The sequence below is a fragment of the Pseudopodoces humilis genome, chromosome 18 (assembly GCF_049639895.1).
Source record: "Pseudopodoces humilis isolate 2021_Gansu_Grassland_sample_001 chromosome 18, ASM4963989v1, whole genome shotgun sequence".
In the NCBI taxonomy this organism is placed as follows: domain Eukaryota; kingdom Metazoa; phylum Chordata; class Aves; order Passeriformes; family Paridae; genus Pseudopodoces; species Pseudopodoces humilis.
In genome coordinates this window covers 2,902,986-2,920,934 of record NC_142217.1, presented here as the reverse complement: position 1 = coordinate 2,920,934, position 17,949 = coordinate 2,902,986, and the positions used below count along the sequence as shown (strand labels likewise).

General features: G+C 52.3%; 2 protein-coding genes across 2 annotated transcripts in view; one reads left to right on the top strand and one right to left on the bottom strand.

Annotated features, from left to right (window-relative positions):
* Positions 1-885, bottom strand: part of ABCA3 (ATP binding cassette subfamily A member 3) — a 31,854-nt gene extending 30,969 nt beyond the window's left edge. The window contains exon 1 of the mRNA XM_005522785.3: positions 759-885. Within this exon, the coding sequence (XP_005522842.2) occupies positions 759-837 (79 nt within the window). The 5' untranslated portion in view covers positions 838-885. The remainder of the gene's footprint in view (positions 1-758) is intronic.
* Positions 886-9,359: 8,474 nt separating this feature from the next.
* Positions 9,360-17,833, top strand: VRK3 (VRK serine/threonine kinase 3). The gene is made up of 12 exons (XM_014252395.2): positions 9,360-9,466; positions 9,541-9,860; positions 11,297-11,349; positions 12,983-13,049; positions 13,574-13,658; positions 14,102-14,204; positions 14,563-14,655; positions 14,827-14,959; positions 15,711-15,831; positions 16,114-16,172; positions 16,787-16,936; positions 17,535-17,833. The coding sequence occupies exons 1-11, from the start codon at positions 9,360-9,362 to the stop codon at positions 16,933-16,935; spliced, it is 1,290 nt and encodes a 429-aa protein (XP_014107870.2). The 3' UTR covers position 16,936; positions 17,535-17,833.
* Positions 17,834-17,949: the final 116 nt, after the last annotated feature.

Here is a 17,949-nt window from a genome sequence, read left to right as displayed (position 1 = left end):
TGTTCCAGTGTCTGACCATCCCTTCCATGAAGAAATTTTCCCAATATCCAACCTAAACCTGAAGCTGTTTTCACTTGTTTCCACGGAGCAGAGTGTGACCCGCGCCTGGCTACACCCTCGTGTCAGGAGTTGTGGACTGAGAAGGTCCCTCCTGAGCGTCCTTTTGCCCAGGCTGAGCGCCCCCAGCTCCTCCTCATTAGATTTGTGCTCCAGACCCTTCCCCAGCTCCGTTCCTTTCCCTGGACGCGCTCCAGCCCGTCAATGTCTGTCTTGGCATGAGAGACTTTCTCCCACGAGCCAGGGCCCCCGGGGCGCAGAGGGGCCGGCAGATGTCCCCTCAGTCCCCGCAGCCCCGTGTCCGTTCCCCGGCAGGGAGGGGTGGCCCGAGCTCCCCCGGGATGCCGGCGGCTCCCAGCCGGGAGCAGCCCCCGCGGCTGCCGGAGCGCGGCCGAGCATCCCCGGCGGAGCCGCCTCCACCCCGCGCCTCCATCCGCCGCAGCCTACGGGGGAAGCGACCCGCGCGGGCCCGCGCAAAGGCCGGCACCGAGCCCGAGCCGCGCCGGAGCGCGGAGGCGACAGCGGGAGGGGCCGGCCAAGGGCCCCGGCGTTGCCGCAGCTCCGGGCGGGGCCCCCCCCCCGACCGGCCCAGGAACCGCGGCCCCACGCATCCCCCGCCGCGCCCGACCCCCCGCTCCTGCTGCCATCACCCCCGGCGCCCATCGCCCCCCGTGCCCGTGCCCGTGGTCCCGCTCACTCACCGGGCCGGGCGGCTCCGGCTGCGGCTCCAGCTCCGTCCGGCCCCGCCCGCGCCCGCCGCGGGAGCGCGGAACTGCGCATGCGCCGGGAGGGGGCGGGACCGGGACAGGCGGAGAAAGTGTGTGAGTGTTTGTGTGAGTGTTTATGTGTGTGTGTGAGTGTGAGTGTTTGTGTGTGAGTGTGAGTGTTTGTGTGAGTGTTTATGTGTGTGTGTGAGTGTGAGTGTTTGTGTGTGAGTGTGAGTGTTTGTGTGAGTGTTTATGTGTGTGTGTGAGTGTGAGTGTGTGAGTGTGAGTGTTTATGTGTGTGTGTGAGTGTGTGTGTTTATGTGTGTGTGTGTGTTTATGTGTGTGTATGTGTGTTTATGTGTGTGTGTGTTTATGTGTGTGTGTGTGTGTTTATGTGTGTGTGTTTGTGTGTGTGTGAGTGTTTATGTGTGTGTGTTTGTGTGTGTGAGTGTGAGTGTGTTTATGTGTGTGTTTATGTGTGTGTGTTTGTGTGAGTGTGAGTGTTTGTGTGAGTGTGAGTGTTTGTGTGAGTGTGAGTGTTTGTGTGAGTGTGTTTATGTGTGTGTGAGTGTTTGTGTGTTTGTGTGTGTGAGTGTGTGTTTATGTGTGTGTGAGTGTTTATGTGTGTGTGTTTATGTGTGTGTGAGTGTTTGTGTGTTTATGTGTGTGTGAGTGTTTATGTGTGTGTGTGTTTATGTGTGTGTGTTTATGTGTGTGTGTTTATGTGTGTGTGAGTGTGAGTGTGTGAGTGTGAGTGTTTATGTGTGTGTGTGAGTGTGTGTGTTTATGTGTGTGTGTGTGTTTATGTGTGTGTGTCTATGTGTGTGTGTTTATGTGTGTGAGTGTTTATGTGTGTGTGTTTGTGTGTGTGAGTGTGAGTGTGTTTATGTGTGTGTTTATGTGTGTGTGTGTTTATGTGTGTGTTTATGTGTGTGTTTGTGTGTGTGTTTATGTGTGTGAATGTTTATGTGTGTGAGTGTGAGTGTGTTTATGTGTGTGTGTTTATGTGTGTGTGTTTATGTGTGTGAGTGTGAGTGTGTTTATGTGTGTGTGTTTATGTGTGTTTGTGTGTGTTTATGTGTGTGAATGTTTATGTGTGTGTTTATGTGTGTGTTTATGTGTGTGAGTGTTTGTGTGTTTATGTGTGAGTGTTTGTGTGTGTGAGTGTTTGTGTGTGAGTGTTTGTGTGTGTGTGTTTATGTGTGTGTGTTTATGTGTGAGTGTTTGTGTGTGTGAGTGTTTGTGTGTGTGTGTTTGTGTGTGTGTGTTTATGTGTGTGTGTTTATGTGTGTGTGTGAGAGTGTGTGAGTGTTCATTGGTGTGAGTGTTTGTGTGAGTGTTCATCGGTGTGTTCATCTGTGTGTGTGTTCATGTATGTGAGTGTTCATTGGTGTGTTTGTGTGTATTCGTGTGTGTGTGTTCATCAGTGTGTTCATCTCTGTGTGTGATCATCTGTGTGTGTGTTCATCAGTGTGTTCATCTGTGTCTGTGTTCATCCGTGTGTGTGTGAGTGTTCATCTCTGTGTGTGTTCATCGGTGTGTGTGTGTTCATCGGTGTGTTCGTGTGTGTGTGTTTGTGTGTGTGTTCATCTGTGTGTGAGTGTTCATCTGTGTATTCATCCATGTGTGTTCATCTGTGTGTGTGTGCATGTCTGTGTGTGTGGGTACATACATACACGTGTGTGTGTGTGTCTGTGTGTGTGTACACACATCTTTGCACATGTGTGTGTCAGTGTGTGCCCCATCCATGTGTGCATGCCCTGTGTGTATTACTGTGAAGCTGTCTGTGAGGCTGTGTGTGTACACACCCCTCTGGGTGTGAATTCTCACTGTGTGCACATGCGCCCCTGGGCATTGTGTGCACCGGTGTGTGCCCAGGCATTGCATGTGTGCCAGGTGCATGGCTGTGTGGCTGTGTGCACCTGTGCCACAGTGTGAGTGCAGAGCTGGGTGTTGCACACCTGTGTGTGCATGCATTGGGTGTTGCACATGTGGCAGGTGTGGGACACACACATTGACACATGTCCACTTGGACACCTGAGTGTGTGCAAGGGGTCTTGTGTGTGTAGGGCTGTGTGTGTGTGTGTAGGGCTCTGTGTGTGTGTGTGTGTGTGTGTGTAGGGCTCTGTGTGTGTGTGTAGGGCTCTGTGTGTGTGTGTAGGGCTCTGTGTGTGTGTGTGTGTGTGTGTGTAGGGCTCTGTGTGTGTGTTTAGGGCTCTGTGTGTGTGTGTAGGGCTCTGTGTGTGTGTGTAGGGCTCTGTGTGTGTGTGTGTGTGTGTGTGTGTGTGTGTGTGTAGGGCTCTGTGTGTGTGTGTAGGGCTCTGTGTGTGTGTGTGTGTGTGTGTAGGGCTCTGTGTGTGTGTGTAGGGCTCTGTGTGTGTGTAGGGCTCTGTGTGTGTGTGTAGGGCTTTGTATGTGTGTGTAGGGCTCTGTGTGTGTGTAGGGCTCTGTGTGTGTGTGTGTGTGTGTGTGTGTGTGTGTGTGTAGGGCTCTGTGTGTGTTTAGGGCTGTGTGTGTGTGTGTGTAGGGCTCTGTGTGTGTGTGTGTGTGTGTAGGGCTCTGTATGTGTGTGTAGGGCTCTGTATGTGTGTGTAGGGCTCTGTGTGTGTGTAGGGCTCTGTGTGTGTGTGTGTGTGTGTGTGTGTGTGTGTGTGTAGGGCTGTGTGTGTGTGTTTAGGGCTGTGTGTGTGTGTGTAGGGCTCTGTGTGTGTGTTTAGGGCTGTGTGTGTGTGTAGGGCTCTGTGTGTGTGTTTAGGGCTGTGTGTGTGTGTGTGTGTGTGTGTGTGTGTGTGTAGGGCTGTGTGTGTGTGTTTAGGGCTGTGTGTGTGTGTAGGGCTCTGTGTGTGTGTTTAGGGCTGTGTGTGTGTGTGTGTGTGTGTGTGTAGGGCTCTGTGTGTGTGTTTAGGGCTGTGTGTGTGTGTAGGGCTCTGTGTGTGTGTGTAGGGCTGTGTGTGTGTGTGTAGGGCTCTGTGTGTGTGTTTAGGGCTGTGTGTGTGCAAGGGCAGTGCTGCCATGTCCGTCTGTCCATCCACCCCACTCCCGAGCAGCAGCACTCCCCGCCGGGCCCTGCCCTGGTGCTCGGTTTGTTGGAAGCAGGTGCCAGCTCCCGTGTGTGGGAATGCAGCACTCCCAGGCCACTCCAGGGGTCAGGTGGAATGTCCCAGATAAGGATGAAAGTGCCGGTGGAGTGGGGTCGCAGTTGCTGGTGTTGCCCTGCCTGCCCTGCCCGCTGGCTGCCAAGCTGGCAGGAGAAGGTGCTGCTGGTGCCGAGAACACCAAAGTGGGGAAAGTTTGCACAGTGTGGGCAGAGGGAGGAGGAAGAGAAGGGTGGGGAAAGGGGACTGCAATGGGGACAAGGACAACTGTGGCTTGAGGGAACTCTACTGAACAAGGGACATGGGGTACCCCTTGGGCAGCTGTTTGGTGCTGTGAGTGCTGGGGGGGATTTGGGGCGTCCCAGTGAACCCAGCCCACCCTAGGCCGTGAGAGGCAGGAAGGAAGCAGGGCAGCCCCCAGCCACTGCCTTTTCCCACATGATAAACAGAAGGAATTCAGGCATCAAAACAGGCTGCTGAGAGAAGTGTGGAGTCCCTGAAAGTGTTCAAAAATCATATAGATGTGGAACTTGGGGAGATGTTTTAGTGGTGGCCTTGGCAGTGCTGGAGGAACAGCTGGACTTGATCTCAGAGAGCTTTTTCAGTCTAAATGATTCTGTAATTCTACGATTCCATAATTTTTTGTGGTCTTCGTGTAGCTGAATGCCACAGTGATGGCTTTGAGTATGACTGCTTTGGAAACTTTCTCTGTGATCTTGGGGATTTGCTCTTGCTGGACTCTGGCCCTGGGAGAGGAGGAAAAGAACTGAGAAGCAGGGCAGGGGTGAAGGTGTCTGGGTATGGGAGCAGGAATCAGCAGCATTGGTGTTAAGATGAGGCTTGTACAAACAGAGAGTGGCACTCATAACTACACTGCTGGGATCCCCTGAGCTGGGAGACTCCACTCTCCACCTTCGTTCCTGGCCATGGCCAAAGCTGAATTTTGGCTCCCCGGGGCACCTGGAGCAAGTCACAGCTGCGGGTCTGGCCCCAGGTGGGGTGCTTGCATTTGAAGTTGTGACTGGCCTGTGCCCAGACCCCATCTCCCACTGGACTGCACTGGGAGAGGCCTGGACCCAGTGCCCATCTTCAGAGCTGCAGCTGGGAGCCCTGATCCTGCCCTCCCCCAGCTGGTTCCAGACACCAGAGGAACTGAAGCTGTCTCCCATGGGTGACTGAGCAGCCACCAGACCACAGCAAAGCTTCCCTGCTCACACTCACGTCCTTAGTGGCACACAGCTAAGTTCATTACAGTGCTCAGAGGCAGGAAGGAGCTGCCTGGCTCAGAGTTGTTATCCCTCAGCAGAGCCACATGAGCATTTTGAGATGTGGATGATGCAGGCTGGCCTTGCATGGGGACGGCACGTGCCTTCCCTCCAAACATGGCCTGGCTGAGGGCTCATCCTCTCCCTGTTTGCCTTCTCCCATTGTGTGTCACCCTTCTGCATGGCATCCTGCTGTGGCCACCTTGGGAACGGTGTGGTGTTGCCCAGAATCTGCGTCATCACGGGGCCCCTGGCCCTGTCTCAGGTGGTGCCAGCAGCCAGCTGAGTAGTCACAGGTAACTGTGGGCCCAGGGAGGATCTGGGACAGTCATTGCCTGCGGTGACACGCTGGAGCCTCATGCCAGCCTGGGCTGAGCCACCTGTCCACACCCCTGCTCAAGCCTGGGTTTGATCCTCCCCAATTACAGCTGCTCCAGTTCTCCCCGTGACCTTCCCTGTTGCCTCACGCAGTGTCTCTCTGTGCCTGCCTTTGAAGGAAGCTGAGCCATTAGATCAAAACAAAAATCTTGCCAAACAAAGTATTTACAGGCTCCTCGTGGAGGAGAACAGAAGACAGGAGATGTTGCAATGAGGTGCAGTGGCATTGTGGTAACTCAGCTCACACCCAAGGCTGGGAGTGTGCAGGAGAGTCAGCAGGAACACGGAAGAAACCCAGAAAAAGGCAGGATCAGGCAGTAAGGAATCGAGCAGTGGGGATCAGGCACAGAGGAGGCAGCAGGGACAGCAGGGATTAGGCAGTGGGGAAGCACTTGCCTGGGGGATGTTCCTCTCTAACCTCTCACATCAGCCCCTGGAAAGAAGGACCAGCCTCTGTACCAAACTTGTCAACCCTGCTCCTGCTGCCTGCTGCTGGCACCTGTGTCCCTGAGATCATGGCTCAAACTGCTCTCCACCACCTTTCCTTGTTGGCTATTGTCACCCCCATCTCCCATGGAGTTATTCCCAAGGGGTAGCCCCATCCTGTCGGCAGCAGTGGGGACATCCATCCTGCTGCTTCAGACCATCTGCCTTCAGAAACCCCAGCCCTGCTCACCCCATATATGGTTTCAAGGTTTAACTTGTGTTGAAGGTGCTGGCTGGCTCATTAAATCATCTTATCTCTGTCCATCAAGGACCTCCCCTTCCCCATCCAAACAATACCCAAAATGCAGGACAGTTTGGCAGGGGTGCTGGGTGGGGGGGATGTGTGCCACTTCCCATGGGTGTGCCAACACCCAAGACCTCTTAAAGCTGCTGGATTGGACCTGGCAATTTGGAGCTGAAAGGGTTCCAAGGCTTCTCCCAGGACTCTAGCACGGCTTCTCAAGAGGCATCACTTCAGGATCCAAGAGGTGTGTAAATGAAAAGGAACAGCCTCATTTCATTAAAAGGTTAACTGGCAGCTTTGGGCGTCCTGTCAAGCTGAAAGATCTCTGCCAGCGCTGAAATCCAGTAAGTCATGTGTTTGGGCTGCTGGCAGTGTGCTGGGAAGCCAAGGGTGAGATAAAGAAGACATAACTAAGCTGGCACCAAGGACGCTCCTGTGGGGGGGAACAGGGGTCTTTCTATTACCACCCCAGCTGTCTGTGCTTTCCCAGAGGGCACAGCAGCACTGACTTGAGAGTTGGACTCAATGATCTTTGTGGGTCCCTTCTCAGGATATTCTGTGACTTTGTCAGAGCATCCTCAACACACAAAGGCATCAGGAAGACAGGTCTACTCCTAAAAATAAATACTTTTCCCTCTTCTCAGAGCAAGGGAGAGTTAAAAATTCATCTATCCCACTGCTTTAGAGGAAGCTGGAACAGATCAGGCAGTGCTGCAGGTAGCTGCCTATGGGGGTGGAATTTCAGCTTACAGATAAACCAGAGAAACTTGAGGGTAGAGGGAGCATCTCCAGGAGACTTGAGCCCTGGCTAAAGGAAAACAAAATTGGGGTGCAAACCCTTGAAATGAAACCCTGGGAGGGGTTTTAAATGATGGCTAATGGGTGAGATGGGTGGTCAGTGGCAACCGGGAATCATCCAGAGGTAAATCCTTCCCTGTGAGGGTGGTGAGGTCCTGGCACCTCTGAGGACCTGAGAGCTGAAAGGTTCAAAGAACCAAAGCCTGACCTCAAGATCTGCTCTGTCCTGCTCTCCAGAGACTCTCCAGGAGCCAGAGCCCTCTGCAGCCCAAAATCCAGACTGGTATTTGATGCCCGAGGTAAGAAAAAGAGAGCAAATTAAGACCAGGCAAACGGTGCAATGCTGCAGACACAATCTCCTATGGAGTGACTGCAGGCACCCAGATTGCCCTGCTGATGCAAATTACCGGTTATGAAATGGAGAAATTTGTTAATTATTTCCCTTTTCATCTATTCATTATGGGTTTTTTATTGCTAATTATTACTTTCAATACAGCACTAAGTAGCACTGTCTTCTCTGATATTGGCTTGTGACTTTTGAAATAAATCTTAAAGAATTGCCTTCTCCCACTGTTTTCTGTCTGCCTTTCCCTATCACTCTTGTTTTCTCAGTTTTTCTTGTGTTTATGGGGTCTGACTTTTTAAAGCACCCTGTATTTCTGCTTACTGCATGGATTCTTCTCTCCCCAAACTGAGTGTAATCAGATTGTGATCACTGTTCCCTAGGCAACCACCAACGAAATTATGGAGCTATGATCAAGAATTAACAGCTTAAGTTTAAAAAATTAAAATGATAATTGGAAGACTTTATGAATCTGCTGAACCAAGGCGTTCCCAGTTGCGCCACTGGTCACACAGAGGGCTCGGGGAGAGTGATCTTGATTTGGGAATTAGGGGAAACAAAACACCACCCACCAACCCGTTAAGGTAAATTCAAACAAATCTGATAAAGGGCTGCTTCTTTTCTGTCAAAATTCTGAGGCGATGCTTTGGTTAACAAAGGAATTGAGACTATACCTGTTTGGGAAGTGGGAGGAGCTGGAACTGAAGTGGTTGTGCAGGGGGCTGGCAGTGGAGGTGAGGCAATTCAGTGTCCTGCTGCTGCCTGCAATACCAGGGGAAATAACAGAGTGATTGTGGAGTGCAGTGTCCTGATGGCCATGGTGGGCAGGAATGGAAGAATCCCTCCTGTCCTGTCACTGACAGTGTCCAGGTGCTTCAAAAACATCCCAGTAACAGGCTGCAGAAACTGATTCAAACACATGCCAAGCTTCCCAGAGTAACTTGGCAGAGTTCTGCCTTTCCTGGGACTTTTTGTGTGCTTAGTGAATGTTAGGAACACACCTCAGCATTTGGAGCAACTGAGAAGGAGCGACCAGTCCATGGCAGGAAATCCTATCTGGAGACGCTTCTTCCAAGCCCTCCAGCTCTATGGTGGGCTCATCAGGAGGTTCATACTCCAGGTGTTATTTCATGCTGCCTTCCACCATCGGCACACGGAGCTCACTCCTGTTTCACACTAAGCTTTGGTGGGAGCAGCTGCTCCACTCAGCTCTTCATGCAATGAGGTCGCTTTCCAGATCTGCTTTGCTCCTGTTCGCGCCCAATCACTGGTGTTCCATGGCTCACTGGGATGGACTTTGAAAAACATCTTTCCATATGAGATATTCTGTGGGACAAGAACCAGGTCCCTACTGCCCCCACTTTGCCTGTCTCTGCTACCCCTCGCTGTGGGGGCTCAGGGGCCAGGCACCTTCCCCTAGCAAACCCTGGCCTCAGCCCACCTGATGGGAAAGGTTTAAGTCCACATACACCTCTTTTGTGGAAATGGTGCCTGCTTGAGGTGCGGAATGTACACAAAGGATACACAGGTGAATACACAGCCCTGTGCCACACAGTAACTCCCGCACTCATTAAGCTCTGAGCACCTGTTCAGCAGTCACAGGGTCCTTTCTCAGTAGTTTTCTGGTGTCTTTTATGAGGTAATATGAAAACACTCGGCCCCAAAAGGCAGAGCTGGGAGCGCAGCCTGAGGGGAACCCGCGGCTCCGCCAACCCCCACGGACGCGAGCACTCGTGTCCCTGTCCCACCGGGCCAAGGACAGCCCTCGGCCCGCGGTTCCCTCGGACGTCCCCGTGTCCCCTCAGATCCCCGGTATTCCCTCAGAGCCGCCGTGTTCCCTTCAGATCCCGATGACCCCTCAGGACCGGCGTTCCCGCAGGCCCCGATCCCCCACAGCGGCTCCGCCGCCCCGCCAGGACAAGGCGCGGGCCGGGCGCGGCGCATGCGCGGTGGGGGCGCGGCGGGCCCGGCTGCTGCGGCGGGGCCATGTCGGGCAGGAGGGTGCGCGGGCGGCGCGGCCCGGGGGCAGGGACCCGGACCCGGACCCCGACCCCGGAGCAGCCGCGGGTGGAGCTGTCCGGCGGCTCCCCAAGGTGCTGGGGGCGGCGGGAGCGGGGCGGTGGAAACGGGGCGGCGGACGGGCTCTGACGCTGTCCGTGTCCCGCAGGCCCAGCCGGTTCTGCCCGCAGTGCGGGCTCGCCGTGGAGCCCGCGTTCCGCTTCTGCCCGGCCTGCGGCGGGAGGCTGCCCGCGCCGCCCGAGGAGCGCACCGAGCCCGCCGCGCCGGCACCGAGCCAGCCGCCGGCCCCCAGCCCCGCCGCCTCCCCGCGGGGCTCCGCGGCCCGGCTGGGGCTCCGCTCGCCCCGCAAGCCCCGGCCCGGCCCAGCCGCGCAGCTCCCGGCGGACACGGTGCTGACGGACCAGGGAGGGCGGCGGTGGAGGCTGGTGCGGCTGCTGGAACAGGGCGGCTGCGGGCTGTTGTACGAAGGTGCTGCGGGGCCCGGGCCGGGCGGAGGGGGGCCGATGGGCGGGGGGGTGTCCCCGGCTCTGGGTTCGGGGACAGCTGTCGGGACATCCCGAAACCCCCAGAGCCCGCGGAATGGGTGACACTGAGGTCTCCGTCGGGCTGGCAGGGATCCGCAGGCTTGCAGGATCCGTGGTCATACAATATTCTGAGTTGAAAGGGACCCCAAGTACTCTGGAGTCCAGCTCCTGGCCCTGCACAGACCCCCCAACAATCCCACCCTGTCCATCCCTGGCAGCGCTCTCCAAACACTCCTGGAGCTCTGGCAGCCTCGGGGCTGTGCCCATTCCCTGGGGAGCCTGGGCAGTGCCAGCACCCTCTGGATTTCCCTGAGATCCAACCTGAACCTTCCCTGGCACAGCTCCAGCTGTTCCTCACTGGGCATCTGCCTGTCAGCCACTCTGCACCAGCGATAATATCAAACCGACACCAGGCTGTTCTGTTACTATGAAATGTCCATTGTTGGGGCCACACTTCCTCTTTCTGTTCTTTTAGGTCCAAAAACTATTTGCTGGCACTGTACAGGAGTTCCTGTGCTGTAAGTGGTGTCAATACCCAGTAAATGTCAATTCTGAGCTTGTTTTGGGGTCAAAGAAAGCAACTACACCACATAGGCTGCTTCTCAGCCATTTAGTAAGTGCTGATCTTTTCAGTTTAGCTGTAAACTTCCAAAGGGAAGTTTATCTTCTTCTTTCTTGTTAATTTGGCAACTGTCCAGGAGGAGTTTACTCCATTACCAAGTTTTGCCTGATATTTGGCTTAACTTTCTTTTTCATTATTCAAGCTGTTGCATAACAAAGTCTGAGCATCCATCTATGTTTTTTAAAAAATGTGATAAAAAAGAAAATCAATAGTGGAGAGTGCTTTTATAGAAATTAGGTTTTAAGTGATGAGCAGCAGGTAACTTGTGGATAGCACTTGGTCTGAGAGCAAGAGAAGATGAACTGCCCTGAGGCCAAGTCATGGGTGCAAATGCTTTTGGAGAAGGGAAGCCACATACAGCTCTAACATCCATACAGAGCAGAGGGACTTGGCATCCCTTACAGACTTGTCAAACCATGGAGTGAGTGCTCAGCAAATGAATTTGGGGATGCCTTTGAGATTCTGCTAATGTTTTATTCTTTACATACCCCTCAAAGCCCCACCATACTGTAGCCATACTCAGATGCTTCTGTGACTTAAGTACAACTGCACTTGCAGCATGTCAGGGTGCTGACCTCCTGAAGCAAGGTAAGAATTATTTTGTAGTGATCTGGGAAGGCGCTATCACATAGCTTTGCTTTGCAAATCTCAAGAGAAAGAAGCAGAGGATGAGTAAATCCAGCTGCACAGGCTGCATTTAATGACGCACAACCTCTTTTCCATGCTCCTGTAACCACATCTGTTCCATCCTTCCACAGCGCAGTCAGCATCTGGAACCTGTCCACAAAAGCAAAGCTACTCCCTCAAACTTGTGAGTTTTGATCTGTTTGGGTAAGGAATAGTGCATAGAGTACTGTGTCCTGACCTGTTTGGCTGAGAGTATCTGAGGAATTTAGAGAGAGTGGTCAGAGAGGCCCCTGCTAACGTAGGAGATGGATCTAACTTCCTGAGGGTGTTGTGCTGGGATTTCAGTTGGCTTTTCTGTTAAAGGTGTGAAGAAAATAGATATGAGGATTAAGAAAAACCCAAAGCCTTAATCACAGAAGGCTGCTGCTTTCATTGACCAGGCTCAAGAACCTGCAGAACTGAACTTGGTGATGTGAGGTGTTAGATCTTGATTCAGGAATGTCAGACCAACTTTTCTCCTCTCTGGCAGGTGTTCACACACCCTGCTGAAGTCTTGGGAAACTGAAGAGGTTGGAATTTGGTGTTGTGCTGAGGCTGTGTGAGAGCCAGCATGGAGACACTGTGTAAGGCCAGAGCACACTTTGAAATCAAATAGAATTTATAGCTGGAGTTCCAAGCTAGCTTTCCAGGTACTTGTCAGTATCTTGGGTTCTCCAGAAATGTGTTATTTCCAGTAACAGCTGTTCTGTGGTGGAAATTCACTCGATTGATTTTCAGTAGCTCACAAACCAGAGCTGAAAGACTGTTTTCTTGAAAGACTTTTTCTGCTGTGGCTTTTGTGGGTTGCTGGTCTGTAGGAGGGCCAGTGCTGACTGATGGCTCCAGGGTGTCTTGCAGGCACTTGGGTAGTCCCTCTGCCTTTTGTCACAGAGGAGACATATAAGAGGATGGAGAAAGAAAGTGCAAAACTAGAACCAGTAGGTGGGAAACTGTAATTGTTTCTGTAAGCAGAACTTCCAACTTTTCTGTTTTGCACTTTTTGGCTGCTTGGTGCTGCCAAGCACTGTGGAGTGTGATATGGCACGTGAGAGCATTTTGGCTCTGGGGTTTGATGGCCTACATGGGCTCACAGGCAAGATGCAGAGTGAAATACCCACTGGGACATGGTGTGTGTTGTCTGCAGCCTGCTGTTCCTCCAGCTATCTTTGATACCAGTTTTATATCAAATCAGGTAGAATATAACCTGCTGCTTTCTCCCACACACAGTAGCAGCTGTCCTGAATTAATGTCGAATAGATACGTGTGTGTAGGCAAACACAGATCCACTGAGTGTGAACTGTGTGCAGTTAAAGTTACTAATACAGACTTTCTTGTCTCACTTTCTGACAGCTAGAATAAATGTTACAGCTCTCTGTTGAGACTTGTGTGTTTGTAGAAACACCCTCATCCCTGCTGTGGCTAAGGTCACCTCTGGCTCCCTTTAACAGCTGTGGGACGAGACCTCTCCATGCTGCACCTAGGCTGCACTGTCTGGCTGTTGTTAACCCTCAGACAGCTGTAAATGGGCTGCTGGAAAGGCCCAACCTGAGATGGCCCCTCCCCTGTTCTGTACTGATGCTCAGAGTTTATGTGGTTGTTAGGGGCAGCATTAAATAGGGTACCAAGACACCTGAGCTCTGCTCTCAGCTCTGTTAGTTGATCTTTGTTTTCTTTAAAATGAGTAGTGAAGCATATAGTGATTATAGCAATCTCACCCAAGTTTCCCTTTCTAGCAGGATGTGTGTGGCTGAAGTAATGCTCCTCCCTGTTCCCTTTAGGATGCCAAAGATGGGAGGATCTACAATGAACAGAATTTCTTCCAGCGAGCTGCGAAGGCTGGAACAGGTTGGTGCTTCTTGGGAGGGCAAGAACAAAGGATAACTGCCATTCCTCTCTCATCAGTTATGTGAATCTCTTGGAAGGCCAGGCTGGGAAAAGTTAATCCCCTGCTCAGTTAGTGCCAGAGTGCTGAGGAGTTTGGTCAGTGCCAGTTCTCCCAGCAGTCTGTGTGCTGTAGGACAGTGCAGTATGAGCACAGCTTTCTTGTGCTCCTCACTGTCTTGATGTGTCTGGGAGCTGTCCAGCCCTGCAGCCTGACACACTTTGGCTCACTCTCCTGTCCCTTTTCCATGGGTGGTTCTGTCAGCTGCTCTCTGGTATCGACTCCATTGATCCCAAAACTTGGGTAAGAACAAAGCTTGCTCTACAGTGTATTGACATGCCAATGCACACATCAGACTGGAATTCTGGGGACAGAGTCAGGCTGACATGCCACTGTCAGCTGTCCAGGTCAGAGCAGACCTTCAGAGGAGGAGCATCCCTAACTCCTTCCTCAGCAGCATCTACTGCACTCTCCTCTTCTCTTGCAGTGGAGAAGTGGAAGAAGTGGCATTCTGTGCCACTGCTGGGCATCCCCAACTGCGTTGGCTTTGGACTGCATGCAGACAGCTACAGGTGAGGTGACTGAGCTCTTGGGCTGTCTGAGCATGTCTGGCTTTCCCTCTCCTCTGCTAGTCCTTTTGTCATTGTGCCTTGGGCTCTTGACCTTATTCACTGCTCCTGTCATTTATTAAATGTTTTGCCTCTCATGACTGTTCCCTTCAGTCCTTGTGTTGCTGGTGAAGTTAATGCTTTTGCTGCTGCTGCCCCTCAGGCCAGGGGACACCTTGTTCTGGTCCTTGACACTTAACAAAAAGGGGAGACTCAGGCTGTGTGTCTGGAACACATGATGAGCACACCTGTCTCCTTTATAAGAAGTTTTCTCTTACTAAAAGTGAAGGAAGTGTTTTCCCAGGTCAGCTTGGAGTTGAACTGGGGTCCAGTGGATCACAAGTGTCTGTTGCAGGGTCTCCAAACCAGGTAGGTACTGCCATGTGCAAAGCCCTTTTCTCCTGCAGGTTTTTGGTGTTCTCTGACTTGGGGCGGTCTCTTCAGTCGGTCCTGAGCGATGGCCTGCACCTGCTGAGGGAGAAGGCGGCTTTTCAGATTGCAATTCGCGTGGTATGTGGAGAACCAATCCTTCCCAAGAGAGTTTTACAGAAAACACTTCTACCTTCTTTCTGGATCCCCCAGAGGTGTTTTAAAGCTGCTCCAGGGGGCTTGGGTAGGGTCTCTAAGTAGCATCTTTCAAGCCTGCTGTAAACTGTAGTAGCATCTCTTGAACACTGTGTCACCTTGAAGGAATTTGGGATAAGAAGAATGAGAAAAACCTGACCTTTGAACTTGAAGGCTGTGAGGTGTGGTGTTTTTTAGTGCTCCTCCAGATGGCTGCAGGGAGCTGGGGAAGGTCCAGCTCAGTGATAGCCAGGGTGCTGCAGGAGCCTGTATGTATCTGATTGCTCCCCCTGTTTATTCCCAGCTAGACTGCCTGGAGTACATTCATGAGAATGAGTATGTGCATGGGGACATCACTGCTGAGAACATCTATTTGAACCCAGCAGACCTCACACAGGTAGGGAGCAGGAGCAGTGCTGCCAGGAAAGGGCACTGGGGTTTGTGACATGGGATAAGGCAGCCTCCAGGTCCCTGCCTTGGGGCAGGCTGGGCAGTACTGAAGCAGGGGCTGTGGGGCAGCACTGAGGGCTGCTGTGCACTCAGGTGGGTGCTCTGTGCTGCCCTGCAGGTGACCCTCGCTGGCTATGGCTTCGCATTCCGGTACTGCCCCGGGGGGAAGCACGTGGCTTGGCGCGAGGGCAGCAGGACCCCTCATGAGGGCACGGTGGAGTTCATCAGCCTGGACAGCCATAAGGGCACAGGTGGGTCTGGGTTTGTGACACATGCTGGAGCTGCTCTTGTGGTGCTGCTCCCTGGAGCTGGGGCTCCCCGCTGGCATTGCTGGCACTGCTGCTTTCCAGGCATTCACGTGCACCAGGAACCAGGTTCCTGTTTGGGCTGTTCACTCCTGCCTCCAGATGGCTGCTGTGCTGCAACTTGCCAGGTCACTCAATGACTGCAGCAGGGATGTTCCTGCTCCATCTGGAGCCTTGGCTGCTGCAGGCATGTGGGGAATAGAAAACAGGGCCCTTCGTGCTGGCTTAGCATGGATCTGTTTCGAGCCAGACTGGATCCCTGCCCAAAACAGATTTGCAGCAGGCTCTGCTCTGACCTTGAAGCAATGAGAGCTGGAAAGGCACTTAAATCATAGAATCACTTTGGTTGGAAAAGACCTTTAAGATCATTGAGTCCAGCTGTAAACCTGTCACTGCCAAGGTCACCACTAATCCAAGTGCCACATCTACATGACTTCTAAATCCCTCCAGGGGTGGGGACTCCACGCTATCCTGGGCAGCTTGTGCCAAATTCCATCCTTCTCCTGGCTGGGTTGTGACTGCTCTTTGAGAGTGTTCAGGAAATCTTCCTCCAGAGGCTGGGAGGTGATTCCTGAACTGTGAGTTAGCAGGCTCCCAGGAGTATTGATACCCCAGAGCACATCCTCATGAGGCTCTTGAATTTCTTTACTTCTGCCCCTTCATGAGTGACATGTGAATTTCTTGTGCTTCCCATCAGGACCATCTCGACGGAGTGACTTGGAATCTCTGGGCTATTGTCTTCTGAAATGGCTCTGTGGCATTTTGCCTTGGTCTGATGAGCTGGACAAAGTAAAAGCTGTGGTGGAACAGAAAGAAAGGTAGGAGAAATCATCTCTTCTGGGAAATGCTCAGCAGAAAGCAGCGAGAGGGGGTTGTGACTGAAATCCCCAGGTCACAGTTGGGATGTGGTAAATCCTGCAGCCAGGCCTGAGCCTGGCCCCAGGGTGTTTGGTGAACCCCAAGTTCTGCTTCATCCAGAACACAGCCAGCAGAATTCAGCCTTTTGGGGATTTTTTTTTTGTCCCTGTTTTCAAAGCCAGGTACTCAGGTGCCTGCTCCCTTGCTTCTCACCTGACAGGACTCTGTGCTGACTATTTCAGGTACAGAATGGATGTGAGATGCCTTCTCCGACTGTGCTTCAGGCAGAGATCCATTCCAGGTATGGGGTTGCTCTCAGTGACAATGGGACTCAGGGATGGAGGATTGACTTTATCTGAAGCTGGAACTTTATGCTGGGGTGTTGGTCTAGAATGACTTCCAGTGGTGATGGTGACCAAGCATTGTGTGAACTGTCCAGGAGGCTGGGAACAAATCCCCTGTTTTCTGTACAGAAGAATGAGGGCTGCTTTCTGTGATCTGCTTTCATGAACGTTGTTGAAGGGACACCTGTGCTGGTGGGTTTAGAAATGAAGTATCTGGGGCTAGAGGCCACTTCCCTATCCCATTTTGTTGCCCAGAGATGCTGTGGCTGTCCCATGCCTGAAAAGTGTTCAAGGCCAAGTTGGATGGGCTTGGAAGAACCTGGGATAGTGGAAGGTGTCCCTGCCCATGGCAGGGGCTGGGAGGAGATAAGCTTCAAGGTCCCTTCCAACCAAAATCAGTTGGTGATTCTATTTTATTGTGTAATTTCATGATTCTTTGATCTTAGCCTTGGTTTGGTTTTCCTCTCTGCAGCTGCCTGGGGAGGGTGGGTGAGCTGGCTGCAGGACAAGCAGCCTGAAATAGCCATTTGGAGTTTCTGTGCTGCTCCAATGTGAGCCCCTTTCTTTGCAGATGCCCTGGAGAGCTACCTGGAGCAGGTGATGGCACTGGAGTATGAGGAGAAGCCTGACTACGTGGCCCTGCGGCAGCTCTTTGGGAAGCCACTGGAAAAGATGAAAGCTTCAGCTTACGACTCAGTGGATGTCCAAGTGGTGCCCTGAGGTAAGTGCTGGTACCTGCTGTGTGTGTCCTGTGCTGCCACAGGCAGGTGAGGACAGAGCAGGCTGGGCTGTGACATCTCTCCAGGTGAGACCAACCTGCTCCTCCTGGCATGTCATTCACTACTGAAACCAGTGCAGTGCTACACAAAGCCAGGCTTAGCCTGTGTTTCCTCAAGGTTTTCCTGGAAATACTTACCCGTGAACAAATACAAGAGGGATTAATAAGCAAAGGCTGAAGGGGCTGCAGGGCTGTGGAGGTGATAACAAAATGCAGACTCAGGCCATCTGGTAATTTTTCCTTTTTTTTAATCTGAAGCTCTGAGCTGTACTTTTTGCTTTTCTTTCTCAGAAAGCAGCCTGTAGTTCTGGTTTTAGTGCCTCAACCCTGAGGTACTGGCTCTCGAGCCCAGGTGCTATTTTAGCCATGAGGCATCTCCAAGAGTGAGGCTTGATACAGAGCCAGATCTGGTTTTAGTGCAGGGCTGCAGCAGCCAAGGCTCTCCATTCAGCAGCAGGAACACAGACCCAGCTCTTCGCCTAATTTCCTGGGAAGGAATTAAACTGATTCATCTTCCCCTCCTCTGCTTTTATTTTTTCAGATCAAGGAAGAATTCAGAGCTTTCTGCAGTGAGGCCTTTCCAAGATATATTTTCACTTTTACCAGTTTTAGATGAGAGAGGTTTTTATAAGTGTTTTCTTCCCATGTTAATGTGACCCAGTGCTGAAGTTTGAGCTGCTGCTGTACCAAGTAAATGTGAAGACACTCCTGCGTGGCAGATCAGGGGAAGCAGTAGCTGGAGAACTGCAGTGGAGCCACCGTGAGCTGGGAAACTAAATCAGGGATTTTTCTCTTTTTAATGAGAGTACATGGTTTTGTAATAAACTTTGTGGACAAGGACCCAAGGCTGTTGTTTGTTGTTGGTTATTTGGCAGATTCAAGGCCTTTCTGGAGCTGCTATAGGGTTGTGAGGGTGATTTGAGCCTTGTGAGATTTGTGTAAATAGCCTTCAGGCA

Excerpts from the sequence above, each read along its gene's own strand:
- VRK3 (XM_014252395.2), top strand. The coding sequence starts at position 9,360 with ATGTCGGGCAGGAGGGTGCGCGGGCGGCGCGGCCCGGGGGCAGGGACC. Across the intron at positions 11,350-12,982 it reads AAAGCTACTCCCTCAAACTT|GATGCCAAAGATGGGAGGAT; the intron begins GTGAGTTTTGAT and ends TGTTCCCTTTAG. Across the intron at positions 16,173-16,786 it reads CAGGCAGAGATCCATTCCAG|ATGCCCTGGAGAGCTACCTG; the intron begins GTATGGGGTTGC and ends CTTTCTTTGCAG.